The sequence below is a fragment of the Culex quinquefasciatus genome, chromosome 2, assembly GCF_015732765.1.
Source record: "Culex quinquefasciatus strain JHB chromosome 2, VPISU_Cqui_1.0_pri_paternal, whole genome shotgun sequence".
In the NCBI taxonomy this organism is placed as follows: domain Eukaryota; kingdom Metazoa; phylum Arthropoda; class Insecta; order Diptera; family Culicidae; genus Culex; species Culex quinquefasciatus.
In genome coordinates, this window is record NC_051862.1 from 99801083 (window position 1) to 99816294 (window position 15212).

General features: G+C 36.3%; 1 protein-coding gene across 18 annotated transcripts in view; it reads left to right on the forward strand.

Annotated features, from left to right (window-relative positions):
* The window catches only part of LOC6039967 (unconventional myosin-XVIIIa), a 120483-nt gene that overhangs the window by 57733 nt on the left and 47538 nt on the right, over positions 1-15212 (forward strand). The window contains exon 1 of one of the 18 annotated variants that reach the window (XM_038253464.1): positions 11628-14090. The exons of the other annotated variants lie outside the window; for them this stretch is intronic. Within the exon in view, the coding sequence (XP_038109392.1) occupies positions 11695-14090 (2396 nt within the window). The 5' untranslated portion in view covers positions 11628-11694. Of the gene's footprint in view, positions 1-11627; positions 14091-15212 lie in introns of those variants that run through there. 18 annotated transcript variants of the gene reach the window in all.

The following is a 15212-nucleotide window of genomic DNA, read 5'->3' on the forward strand; positions in this document are numbered from 1 at the left end:
TGTTTCTACTCTGAATGATAATAATGAAATTCAATTTTTGAAGTTTTTTTATTTGTTGTTTAATTTCTGTAATAACAAAAAATGCCTATATTTGACTTTTTTTTAAATACATTGAGAATTTTTTTTTCGGTGGTTAGGCTGGTACAAATACTTTTAAAAGTTTTTGTCACCCCCCCCCCCCCCCTCCCTTCAAAATTGGCCCGAAAAATCAGGGGGCAAAACAAATATTTTTACAATAAACTTCAAAATTTCTTATTCTTATTCTTATTCTAGGTCTTGACTAAGACTTTGTTTAAACAAGTTTTTAAAAAATCCTGTTTTTTAATGTGAAAAATTGATTTTAAAATTTTTGATTTTCCGTACGTTCTACTCAACTAGTGGGGCAAGACGAGCAACCCGTTGGGGCAAGAGGAACAATGCATGAAAAATATGGTAATTTGCTAACAATTGAACTGTTATCACTTAGATACATCAGATCAGAATGTATTTGAATGGTTTCTTCCATTTTTAGATTAAATAATAATATTTTACTAAAATTTTATCGTTTTTACGAAAAAAATACTACTTCGATGATAAATAGTAAATTTTCATAATATCACTATACTTTGTATGTACAATTTTTTTTAACGATTGTTTATCAGTTTTTAAGTACTTTCATGTATTTATTTCCCAATAAAATATGTTGTTGCAGCAATTCGTAATTTTTTCCATACTAAAAATCCATGTGGTACACTTGCCCCACCTGAACAAGATTTTTTAAAAGCTCTCAACAAAAATAACCAAAAGTTAAATCATACTTCGTAATAGGTGCATGTCATTTGTAGGGACACTACTGATCTAGGAAAAATAGCATTTTGATAAAATGAGCCTTAAAACGAACCCTAAGCCTTATTTTGTACTTTCCAAATATTATAAGAAAACAAAGGTTTCGAAAAAAAACTTCATTAAATCTTATGCCCCGTGGCGCTTACGTCATTTTGGCGGTTATGTGGTAGTAGAATCAGCTAATTGCATTGCTAGCAACAATTCCTCATACTGGAAATAATCAAAATTGTACAAATTACGGCCGTAGGAGCGATTGTTCCTCTTGCCCCATATGGTCGTCTTGCCCCACCTTCCCCTACATTCTTCTGCGTTTAAAATCATTTTTAGCATGTTTGAGTTTATTAAAAAATCTTATTTTTTTTTGAAAATTTTCGATGCAAAATCTTTTTTTTCGATACAATTTTTATTTTTGTCAGATCTTAGATTTTTTGAAAACTAGAGATTGCAAAACAACTGAACTAGTGTAAAATGTATTTTAAAACACTTTTTTCATTTAAATGTGAAGACTATGGCTTGTTATTTAAATTTTTATATTTTTTTATTTTTTTGCCCCCCCCCCCTTGACCTCGGCCAGGGCCGAGGGACAAAAACTTTTTTAAATATTTGCATCGGCCTTAATATTGACTTTTTTATAGAAAGTTTTTTGTTTGAAATCATTATTTAGATAACAAATGCCTATTATTTGAACATTCTGGAAAAGTCTGGAAAAAAGTCGGGAAAAAGTCGGGAATTTGAAAATGGAATTTGAGTGGTCACCCTGCATTTGACTTACAGTACGCAAAAAAAAATTACATCCCTTGGGCACTTAGCACAACATATAAACAATGAACAGTTTGATAGAAACCTAGTACTACGTTTTGTTCAGAATTTCAAACCGATCATTTTGCTACAAATAAGGCCGTTGCAAATATTTTTTGAAGTTCGTAATTAAAAGACGCAACTTTTGGTACCAAAACATCTATAGGTCATCGCTGAAATTTTAAAGTTATCGCAATTTTAGTGAAAAAAGTCGATTTTTTCCCGTTTTCGTCATTTTCTCATTTTTGCGCGTGGCGCGTCGAAAAACTCAATTTTTATTTTCAAATCGTATCTCAGAGTATCGAAAACATAACTTCACCATTTTTTGATATGTTATGTGAAACTTTCCGAGGAATCCGATAAAAATATTTTCAGACATAGGCTCTTTGGTCCCGAGACCTTCAAAACAGCATTTTAAGTTTTCATACGACCTTTTCAAATGTTAAGGTAGATTTTTGAATCTTCTTACTATTTTTCCCAAATAGCCAAACTAAACCTTTTTTTAGCGTCTAGGACAGCTAAAATCGGATGAAATGGCGCGGAGATATGATTTTTTGAAAAAAGTGGTTTTTGCGAAAATCGACGAAAATTGCCATTTTTCGAACCACCCTAACACGGCGTAGGTCACCCTAATGGTCAAACAAAAAAATACGGGTCTAATTATTTCGGCCAAGGATCCCCCAGGATTTTTTTTCGAATCATGCTGTTTTCGTGGAGAATTGCTGTATACAAACTTAACCCGACAAACTTCGATCTGCCTTTTTTTTTGTTTGTTGACGTTTTTAGCTTTTTTTTGCATATTCCTGTGATCAAAATTTGATTTTACGTAACTTTTCCCATACAATCTTCAGATTTTCCGGAATCGATTCTAGAGTGTCCAATGTTGTAATTTTTTGGGTCTTTCAATCCCTCTTCTTGCCATAGTAGACAATTGGTGAAATTGAAAGTTTTGTATCTCCACATGTCTTTGAAGCTTTCATTCACGTAATAATTTTACGCTAATTTCATGGATTAAATGCACAAACGAACGAAGATACCACGGCTGATGCCGATGAATGGTGATGATAATAATGATATGCATCACTATCTTAGGAGAGCTGCTGCTGCTGCTATCCACCAGCCCTCTCTCGTGGCGTTATCTCGTACGTCAATCGGTGATTTTTTCCCTCCTCCTCGTTTGTGATTAACAGTCAAGTGAACACATTTCATCTCTGCGACCACCGTTTGGCGGGAAACGTACGAAAGAAACATGTTGTAAGGTTTAGCGCCCTATGTCGAATTTACAACCAACCAACCAACCACGTTGCGGATGGTGGTGTTGAAGCTTTTGTGTGAGCTTTTCATTGTGGTTTTGGTGGCCGCGGATTTTTGATGCTGGCACTGACTCCGTCAAAGTACAGAAGGCGTCGGTTGTTGTTGTTGTGGTTGTTGTTGTAACAGTGAAAGTTTTCATTTCACTTTTCTTCGAACATAAATTTAACGAAGCGCGCAGAAGAGGAGCGAAGTAACTGCCAAATGCTGAGGAGGGCAGAAAAAAAGTAACTGCCGAACGCGGGAATATATCTTCATCAATGGCAGTCAGTCACTTCACGGTTGTGGTGGTTGTGTGGCGTCGTGTATGCAAAAAATGGTGAGGCAAATTCGAATTCATTGAACTGCGGCTTTCTGAGCTTGTGTATGCATATATTGGCCTCAAATGGTAGTAATTAGCATAATAATATAGTTGAGCTGGCGGAAAACCACTTGCTGACTTTAATGCGTTGTCTGCAATTCAATCTCCTTTATTGTGTCTTTCCAAAATAAAATTTGTTGCACTATGCCACACTGTATCCATTATTGAGGAATTTTATTTTTTTAAATGAATTTAGAGAGGTTAATTTGTCACTTCAATGTGTTTTGAATTGTTAAGATTTTTCTAGAAAACCTAAAGAATTGCTTTTCATTCCTTAGTTGCAATGATCCAAGATCATTTACAACAGCGGTGATCAAAGTATGACCCACGGGCCAAACGTGGCCCGCGAGGTGATATTTTATGGTCCGCGAACCCATTTTGGATGATCAAGTAAAATGGCCCGTTGTCTGTAAAATGATTTCAAACTTTTTCAAAATTAAACTTTATTTTTAACTTTTAGTGCTGATCTGTTTTTGTTTTTTTTTTGTTAGTATTAAACTAATGATTTATTCTTTTTTTATCTTTATTTGACGGTACAAATATGTTGTTCAAAAATCTTTTTAATTGAAATTTTTTTCACACTTTTTAATGTGGGTGAAACTCGTGGCGAAACTAGTAAATATTGTCAAAATATTCATCAAATATTTTGGAAATGTTACGTTCAAATTTGACTTAGGTATAAACTGGGAGGGCGGTGGTTAGCGGCTTCGGCTAAGGCTAAGTTCCCTAAGTTACTAGGGGCGCGGGTCAGATCCCGCTTCATCCTCCTGGGCTTCTATCGGATGGGGAATTAAAACGTCGGTCCATTTGCGTAGAAAAGGTTTTGGGTGACTCACCATGCATAACCTTTAGGATTGCTTTGCTTTTTTTTTATAAAACTGTAATAAGGCCGTTGCAAACATTTTTTGAAGTTTATGTCCCTCGGCTCTGACCTTAGTTGGGGGGGGGGGGGGGGTATTAGGTTTCAACATTTGGATGAAAAAAGTGTTTTAAAATGCATTTTACAGGCGTACAGTTGCTTTCCAATCATTTGTTTTGAAAATATCGAGGTATTTAGGGATTTTTTTTTTCGTAAAAAAATACTTTTTGAGGGACTGTACATTGGTATTTCATGAAAATTTAAAAGGGTTTTCAAAGGAGTTCAAACATCCTGAATATGATTATAAACGCGGGAAAATGCATTTTAACTGGATTTTAGTTGATTAAACTTTAATTTTTATCAAAACTTTGAAGTTTTTCGAAAAAAAAATTTTGCCCCCTGATTATTCAGGCCAGCTTTGAAGAGGAGGGGGGGAGGGGGGCGACATGAACTTAGAAAAATATTTGGAACGGCCTAATGCAAAGATATAAGCATTACATATTAATTTAAAAGTCATTATGACTATTTCAATAAACTGACCCTCAAACTTACTTTGCACTTAGAAACATTCCACCTCGGGATTCGTACTCATGACAATTGGATAACGAAACTGATTGACTACCATCTGATTCAGACAGACAATTTTTTTAAATCGGAGGAATGAGGCGGTTGCTAATATTTTTCAAAGCTTTTGTTATTTAAGTGCAATCAGCTGAAATCCATTTACAGTATGGCCCATAAAAAAATGCGACACTGTTATTAGGTGTAAATCGGGACTTTTTTTACTATTTATGATGTATGTAGCATCGTAGCATGTGAACATGTTAAATAGGTTCAAAACAAACAATCAATGCCTTTAAAACCATTCCCTTAGCATAAAATAATTTACAGCTCATTGAAATTTATAATTTTCCAATTTGCTCTACGCCCAGGCCATATAAAGAAAAACATACTTTTTTCATGTTGGTCGATCTGGATAGCCTATTATGGTATTTTTATGGACTAAAAAGTCTTCAAGGTTACTGTTTTTGAGAGTTGTAAGAGTTAGTTCCACCGAATTTTACGCATTCTATTTACCAGTTATAGTAAAATAGTGAACTTTTCAAAAATATCCCGATTCTGAAAATGCATCAATTTTTGGGATTTTTTGGAGCCTGCAATGTTTCAACGAAAAAAAACAAATGCTACTAATGATGATAATTGATACTAACAGATGCTCTGATGTGACTTTTAACAATATAAGCCCACTGGGCACGCTTTTGAGCCATCGACAACGGTTTTAAATTATTGATTTATTTTGACAGAATCACACAAAATAATAACCAAAATGGCATTTTTCACACAAATTACCAATTTTAACAAAATTAAAAAACTTTCTTGATTGGGCGTATTTAAGAAGGACTTCTAATGATGCTTTCGGTACATTGTTGGATATTTTAAACTGTTTCGTTTTTGAAATATAAATTATTTAATTAGGGTAAATATTGTTCCAAAAACACATTCATAATTGTAGACCGCCTGTACACAGTTTTGGTGAACTGCAAAAAATTATCATGACGATATCTTCAAAACATACTAAACTAACACCATAATACACAAAAAATCAGATTGTTAAATAAATTTAAGAATGGCACCACTTTTTCTGTGAAAAAATGCACATGTCGCATTTTTTTATGGGCCATACTGTAAAATGCATTCCTCTCCGTTTAGAATCATTTTGGGCATGCTAGCCCTAGTAACATTTTAGGTTTTATGTAGGCCATAAAAGCCTATTTAGGCCGTATGAGGGTTTTCAGAACCATGATAAAATTTGTAAGTTTAAAAATGTTACTAGGGTAGGGTTTATTTAAAAATAATTTGAATTTTAGTGAACTTTCAATTAACAACAAAAAGTGTTTTTCGCATATTTTGAAAATTATGATTGCAAATCTAAGTGTGTTTTTCTAACATTTCCCAACAATTTTGTCATTGAAATATTGAATATATGGCTTGTATTTTCAATTTTCATATTTCTTTTAATTTTTTTTTGCCTCCCCTCGACCATGGCTAGAGTTGAGGGACAAAATCCTTTTTAAATATTTGCATCGGCCTTATTGTTGGAAACAAATTTAACCATTTTTCATGAGTGTAACAATTCATAGATAAAATTATGCCATTGCATAAATTGTTCTGATTCAATGTCATCATTTTCAAAATATAGACAATACTTAAAATTTAAATGAAAACACAAGTACATTCAACTAAATACCTATTTTAAAATACCCAAAACAATTATTTCATCAAAATTGATGGAAAACTGTCATTTTCCGTTTTCTATTACAGTCATCCCATATATTCGGAACGGTTTCCAGATCGACCAATGTTCAAAAAATCATAGCAAATCGATAATTGAACTTGATGATTTGCTTTTACCTTCATTTGAAAGCTTTTCTTGCGATCTTTCGAATGCTGTATCGAACATCTGCAAATTTTAACTTTTATATTAAGTTTTTGAAGAATTACTTTGACCCTTGAAATCCACAAATTCGGAACACTTTTTTCTTACGAATGTAAACAAACTTTGGATCTCTCCAGGAGTGCATATTTATTATCAAATAATGACTTCACACACTGAAACCAATGAAACTCAAGCTCAGTGATGTTTTATACATGGTTTGATAACTTTTTTTTGTGAAAATATCAGTTAAATTCAGGTGTTCCACAATTGTGGGAGGCACAATAACATCCCACAATTATGAAACAGGCCATTTGGAGGCAGTGTTTTGCTGCTCTGGACAAAATAGTCTTGGAATGAAGTTTTTTGTTCAAAAAGTACTACTTTTACTAGTGAAATAGCAAGATAATGTCCAAATGAAGGTTCTAAAAATAGTGAGGTCGATAGAAAAGCTACTTTTGGCATGCTATTGACAAATTATCATAAAAGTGTTCCGAATTTATGGGTGTTCCAATTTGGGGATGACTGTACTTTTAAATAACGAAAATGTTAAAAAACAGAAATTTAAAGAAAAACTTCAAGTAATTTAGCGTTTAGCGAAATTGTTTGATTTTCCAATGAGTGCAGCAAGGGCAGAAGGGCAGAAGTTATCTATATTTAATAACTAATATGCCAATTCAACGTAATTTCATTATATAAATATCCAATTTCATACATATGGCCCGCAAGCTCATTTGAGCTTCAAAATTGGCCCGGCATCCAAAAACTTTGAGCACCCCTGATTTATAACTTTTTGACTTTATGCAATTTGTTTGAAAATAATCAAATATTTGTTATAAATTCTAATGTACACAGTAGAAAAACGTAATGAATGAAAATTTTATTGTTGAATATTACCTTTTTTATGTTATTTGTATGTCTGGACTGTAACTCGATTATCCGAAGGCCTTGAAAAAAGAAAATCACTTCGCTAATCAAATGTTTTCTTATTTTTGATTGTCGAACTCAAGTATGACCTCTATACTATGTTAAAGTAATTTAGAATTTTTAATCAATGTTTGATATTTTTCATCTATTCAAATTTGACTAAAATGAGGTCGCATAACTCGATTTTTTTTGTTCGTGATTCGATTATCTAAAATCGCTGCAAACCTTCGGATAATCGAGTCTGGTTTTAGCTGAATTATCAATGTGTTTAAAAGTGAAATTCCATAGAATATAATGATTAATTCACCATCTTCTGATGTAATACTACAAAAATTATTCATGAAATAATACCGATTGATAATTATTTCTAATTGCCATTTTAAATGCGATTCACGTTGTTAAAAGCTTTTAGTATCCGTTTTGTACTAAAAAAACAAGCAGTCAATTTCACCAACACATTTGGTAGAAACTTGCTTGCTCGTTTCCAATTATGAGACGCGTTTGCAAGTTTCTACCAAATGTGTTGGTAAAATTATGTATTTATGCCTCTGTGCATTCTTGTGCAATCTGCAAAGAAAATCCAGATAACGATAGAACAAGAGAACAGGTAACGTAATACAGTGAGAATCAGCAAATTCTGATGAAAATAAATTCAGATCAATTATGTGTGTATTCTGTATTGATGCTGTATTCAATTATAAAACGGGTGTCGATAATTTTAAACGTTCCAAGACATAAACATAATGTTAATATTCACCCCAGTTTACGGTGTCAAATCTGGACCGTACTATGTTGCATGCAATTGTTGGCAAAATTCTTCAAAAATGTTACATGCATCGCATGATCAAATCTGATGCACTACATTTCTCCCATTTCGTATCGCTTCATGGATAGCCTAATCGATTAATTGCTGAAGGACTGTCGTTTTTTTGCTTCACCATTTTTGCTGCAAGTTATTGCTCCCCATAACTGCGTACCGTAACGATGTTTTGATCGATCGCATCGGCTGTAACAAAACAGCTCTCGCGTTCGTCTCGTTACACTTTTAAGTTGTGTAATACACACACAGCCCTCTTGTATGATCGATGATGATCCCGCCGTAAAGCGTTTATTTTTAAACGGGTGTATTGCTCTATTCGTGCCATAAGCAAGGTTCATTGAGCAGAGATAGCCGCGTTTAGCGAGATTGTTTGATTTTCCAATGAGTGCAGCAAGGTTATCTATATTTAATAACTAATATGCCATTGGTTTATTTAGGTTAGTCCTTCTCCGTATTAATGTTCTTTTGAATGTGAAACTAAATTTGAAATTTGCAAGTTTCGCTGCCAAGTTGCGTCTGTACCACTTTCTAGCGAAATATTGAAAAAAAAAAAATAAAAAAGTGATCGCCAGGCAGCATCATTGATGGCGCTAGCTCTGTAATTATTGTCTGCAGAGTTGCAAACCTCAATTCATCTCCCGCGGATGCCGCAACCAAAATAGCATCCAAATAAGAGTGGAATAACGTTGGAGAGAGCCTAATAATGCACACACACACAAGCATCGACACTGTCGCGGACACGTGTATCAATTGTGTTGCACGAATGAAAAGTTGAGATTAATTAAATCACATTGTTGTCAGTTTTCTCAATTCGTAACATTGGGCAGATAAGTTGGGAAAATTTTTCTAAAGACTTTTCTATGTTTTGTTACTATGTCATTAGAAGCTATACAAATACATTAAAATTGCAGCATATTTGAATGAATGGCCAAGTTTAGATTGAAAAGTTCATTGATCTTTCCCTGCCAATCATCAACAAATAGGTCGGCATACGATGTCGTACAAGCTTCCGATTTCATCGTTTTTTCATCATTAAAACAAACACGCTCACATTCCTTTAAACTCACGAGATAATATGGCAAAAACGCTTCCTCGGGACATAACGGTGGTGGTCGGCACGTTTCTTGCGTGCGTACGCCGTTTTTTGTACTACGATACATTTTAAGTAAGAGTCACTCAAGCATCCGTCGAGTGAGTTGCGCAATGTCGTTGAACGCGACGCCATTTGAATGATTAAAATCTCGTCATATATGCTCACTCACGGGATGTACTTTTATCTTTCAAATCGCGATCCTAGTCACCCTTAAGGGGCACTTAATGGAAAGATGAGTGGATGCTATTTTTGGTGAAATAAATTATGTGGCGGTGAATTATATCGCTTATGATCTCAAAAGCTTACGATTTATTTGAGAACAAAATTACTTGAAATAAGCTTTAATGCTGCCACATTTCATACCTTCGTATTAATCAAAAACACCCGATTTTGTCTACCTCCAATTAAGCAACGCTCGTTTTTAGCAACACTTTATTCCTGATTTTGGCGACAACGCAAGGATGTTTTAATATTTTCTGGCAATTCCGTCGTGAAATTACTTACATTTTCTTTCATTGTAAAGCGACGAAACGGCCTACTTTTCTCTACCAAAAATAACAGAATGGAAAAATAAAACCTTTCAATACCAGTGCTGAAAAATTCTCCTATCAGCACTGAAATGAGTGTTGAAAAGTGGAACATTTCAGCACTTGTATCGAAAAGTAACACTTTTCATTATTTTTGCTTTGGACAGTGAATTTAATTAACACATAAATGTTTGACGTGACATTCCTTTTAAAAAGGCCTTTTTAGGAATTGTAAAAAAATGTTGTAAACAACTCGTTGCATTTTTTTTTTCCTTTTTCAACGTGTTGCATTAACTACTATTTAGACTTACTTTCTTACGGATCATCCAGTAATCACGTAAGTAGTTTTGAGGTCGTAAAAGGTTGGATATCTTAAAAGCACAATGATTTACGTGTTTATGGATAGTCCCTCAATCTGTACCCTTTGTCTTGAACATTTTTTTGTCGTTTTTTAAAGAATTTGAAAGGCCAAAACGAATTTTATTTCAAGTTTTGTCTCGTTGCAAACATTTACTGACCTAGGCAGACAGAATACACGCATTGTTTACAAACTCACAGTGGCCAATTTATATCGTATCGTCGATTTTAACCCTCTAACGCCCATGGTTACTTCAGAGCACCACTAATTTTTGGCTTCAAAATTAAATTTCTCTTCAACCATGCATTTTTGCCACCTGGTTTACCCTGCATTAGTTTTTATAAAATGTTAACCTATAACCATTAAAATTTCATCTAATTTGGTCGATCCAATTACGAGTAATGCAGAAAACGTAAAAAATCTTGATTTTGCTCTGGGCGGGAAGGGATTAAAAGTGTATTTTTAAGGAAAATACATGTTACATGTGTATTGGATCCGTCCACATAAACAATTTAAGATAAGGACCATTCGTTAATCACGTAAAACACGAAAAAGAAAAAAAAGCAAGCCTCCCATACACTTTGTGATTTTGCGTGTTTTTCTGGAAATACATTTTCTTAATATTTCATTACCACCATCTTGGATTACAAGAATTACATTACAACTGCTGATCAGTTTAAGGTTGGGTCATGTCAACAACCGGGAAAGGGACAGCGACCATATTTCCTCGCATGTTTCGTTTATCCGAAGTGTTTTTTTCGAGGACTTATAATCGATTCTGGATTGGACGTATTATCGATTCAGGATTGTATTGTTTTCCGGCGTTAAACTTTACCTTCATCCTTTACCTAAATCAAAGCCGTGGTCAAAAATTTAAATGAAGTGTAAAACACTGTATATCGTCTATAAAAAGCATATTTTAAACAATAAGATTGATCATTCGCTTAAAATAACGATTCAAGGCAACAGAAAGCAGAAAAGGAGTTCAAACAAAACCTTCTCATGCTTCCGGCAACAGTGAATTAACAAGTGTTTGTGTTAGAAGAAAAGCCACAAAAAAAAAACTGTGAGTCAACATAAAATTTAATTTATTTCGATACTCTTATAGTGAATCTCATTTGATGAAGTGCAAGAAAAGAGATGCTAACAATTCAGTGGTTCCGAAGCATAAAAAAGTGAAAATGTATGCTGGAGCAAACTAATTACCACCGCGCGCCGTTTGCACGTCATACCCATCGGGGCTGGAAGCTGCGGAGCAGAGCAGAGAAGCAGGAGAAGCTTTTTTCAGTTCATCTTTCTCCTCCCTCCTCGGAGAGATTTTTTCTTTTCTTAATTTTTCGGAGCTGAAGGTGAGCGCTTCCAGCCAGCATCAGTACCGATCATGCATTCGAGCGCAACGACGACGACGACGACGGCGCGATCATCGACAAGAGCAGCAACGGCGGGTCCACAAAAGTTGTACAACAAACTTATCAGCAAGATCAACAACTTTCCTCACAAGAGCAACAAGCAGGGAGCAAAACATCAGCAACTGCAATCGATTGTGGTGCCACCGTTACAATCGGAGCAGAAAAAGCAGCAGAAATTGCCGGTGGTGAATGTGGTGCTGCCAGTGCATGTAGTGGGATCAGCAGGGAGTGGTGAGCATCATCATCATGACTACGAGAATGTCCTAGTGGTGCCGTCACGAGTGCCGGAATCGGGGGTCAGAGGCCGCAGGGACGGTAAATCGCATCACCAGAAGCACGAGCAGCAGCAAAATCGTCATAAACGTGGTGGTGGAAAAGGTGACGCTGGGAATCGCATGATCCCTTTGACGGCCACAGCCGCAAAATTGTTTGCCTCAGAATCAGATAAGGAGGATTCTTGCTCGCTGGAGGATGAAATTTTCGAAGAACTAGAAAAGGTGGCCCACGACGAGGCAAAGTTGTGCGCGGCGTTGGAAAATTTCGACAAGATCTTATCCGAGTACAACGATCGTGGCTCGAAAGTGAAGCCCCCCTCGCAGCAGCAGCGGACTTCGTCGACGGCGGCCAAACACGAAAAGACCGCGAAGCAGCATAGGCAAGATCACCCGAAAAAGATATTGCACAAGTCCAAGACCTGTAGCATCATTGAGTCCAAGTGCATCCTGAAGAGAGCCAGCTCGGACGACGAGTCCAGCCTGTCGAGTGTTAGTGCGGCAAACTCGCAACTTTCAAACGTCTGTTTAGCACGAAGTTTGTTAAACTTGAAAGATTTGGAAGAATTTGCGGAAAATTCACGCGGCCAATCACCAACGTCATCGGTGTCGTCGCTGAAGACCAGCAGCAGTAAGATGGAGAGAGTTTCAGTTTCGCACAAGTACAACACCTATAAAGTGAAAAATAGTAACGTTGTAACCAGTGTTGATAGCTCCGAATCTCCCGCAGTTACAGTTTGCTACATGGCAGCTAACACTAACCAGAACCAGATCCAGCTTCCGCGGGCCAAGAGTGTTTGGGATTTGGGCAGCGAGACGCCTCCGAATTCGCACACTCCAGCGTCGAGGACCAATTCGGGCAGTAAAATTCCAATCTCGACCAGTTCGAGCAGGAGCAACAGTTTTATCCTGTCTTCGGGTAGCACCATGTCGCTGCTGTCGGTGTCCGCGGCCAAATTGAACGATTGTCGGCTCAAGCACCAGAGTGAAGTGATTAATGGCAATAAGATACGATCGAGTACGTCCACCGGATCGATCTGCGTGCGGCCAGTGACTGGGAAAATTCAGTCTACGATAAGTGAAATGAGCCTGCGATCGCAGTCTAAATCATACAAAAAATCCAAAGAAAACGGTGACGAATTGCTCAACAAGTGCCTCGAGAAAGGACACGAAATCTTGAAGAAAGTCGAAGAACTCAGCGCCAGCAACGGCCGTCAAAAGGGCGGCAAGGTTAAGCTGACTGTGAAATCTACATTCCAAAGTCAGGGGCTGAAATCCAGCACCAGCAGCAGGCTCAAATTAAACGGCCAGGATGAACCAGATGGATGCCGCAACGGCAGACCTTCAGCGAGTAGGAAAAACACCTCGTCGTACAATAGGAAAGATGATATATTCTGCCCTGCTACTGCTACTACAACTGCGTCTGCCAAATACTTTATGCATTCAAACGACGATATTAGCTTACACGGTCACACTACCGAGACTGTCCACCACAAATCCAGCCTGGTGGCCACAGCTTCCTGCCCAACAGCGTCCACGTTCACCAGTAGCAACAACAACAACAAACGCCAGAATAATGCGATCGTGATCTTGAATAGTAGTGGCATCAGCAGCAGAAGGGCAACGAACAATAGTGCTACCCAGACCCAGACCGCTGCCGGAGTGTTTGAGTCTAGATCTGCAAACAGTTTGGCGAAAGGCTCTGCAAGTGCCGGTGGTTGGTCCTCTAACAGTGCTGCTGCAATGGAACAGAGAAGTGTCGGCGTTGGCAGCAGTGTGAAGAGTAGAAATATCGTTAAAAATTGCATATCTAATTTTGAGAATCAGTGCAAAACAACAACAGCCGGCGTCAGTGGTGGTGGTGGGTTGAACGGTCGAAACCTGAGAAATGTGGCCGATAGTGGAGGAAAATCGGGCAAGTTTCGTGGTTTGTGCTCATCTGCTGGGGCTGAGAAAAAGCCGCTACATTGGAAACAATCGCCTTCGTCTATTTCTGTGCTGGCGATCGCGCCGCCGCCATTGAAATCGCCTGCGCTGGTTAAGCAAAACAAACTCTGCTCCTCCAGTGCTGCTGCGGCTGGTGGAGTTTCATCAGGGTAAGCTAAATGGGACCGAATTAATTGTTGTGTGATGTGAGATTTATTCCATGCTAAGTATGACCTTTAATCTCTAAAAATAAGACAATTTCCCACTATACTTCTCTGGAAAACAAGAAAAAAAAACATGCTTATGCCATGTTACTTTTTAATCAACATTTTTAAAGGAAATTGAAAAAAAAAATAATAATGTTCAACTATTCTAAAACTAATTCGGATGCATTCTGTTGTCCTTTTCCTATTTTTTTAACTTATTCAAATTTAATTAAGTTTGAGTAATGTGCCACATTTTTATAGTTCTTGCACCTTGAAAGGTAAGCAGCCAACTAAGCATTTGCAATTTTTTACAACACAGTAATGAAAAATACTTTTCAGCACCTGTATAAAAAAATGTTCTTGACGATACTGTTTTGGAAATTGACATTTACCTTGACTACTGTGCGAAGAAAATCTCAATTTTACAACTTTTTGCATATTTTAAATGCAACTTCAACTTTTAATTAAATTTATGTTAGGCAAAAATAAATAAATAATTTAAATGGGGAAAAACGCTCGATTCCTAAAGTATTCAAAAATAACCATGATTATTTTCTGTACATTCTCTAAACCTTTTTCTTCATTTGGTATAATTCTTGGTTCTTGGTGCCGTGAAAGTTTGTTTTGTTTTAGAGAAAATTCAATTTAGTGCTAAGATAACGATGGATTCAAAAAAAAACTGAATCAAATTTGTTAATCGTTTGGTGAAACGTTACTTTATCCACCTTCCAGATAGGTGGTCGGTGCATTGTTTTTGTTGATTTAAGATGATGTTTTATTGCTGCACGTCATTTTTTAAAACAATAAAAAAATCAAAATAGTAGTTTATGCAACAAGTTGCAAAAAGAGGATTTTTTCAGCACGAGTCGTACATTTATCCAACAAGGTTCACCGAGTTGGATAAATACGAAGAGTGCTGAAAAAATCAAGTTTTGCAACGAGTTCCATACAACATTTTTTGCAATTCCAAAAAACACACACTGAGTGAAATTTTATGTCAAATTTTGATGTATTTTGTCAATAAATCGTTTAAATAAAAAAAATGTTGAAAAGTGTTACTTTTCGAAACAAGTGCTGAAAAGTTCA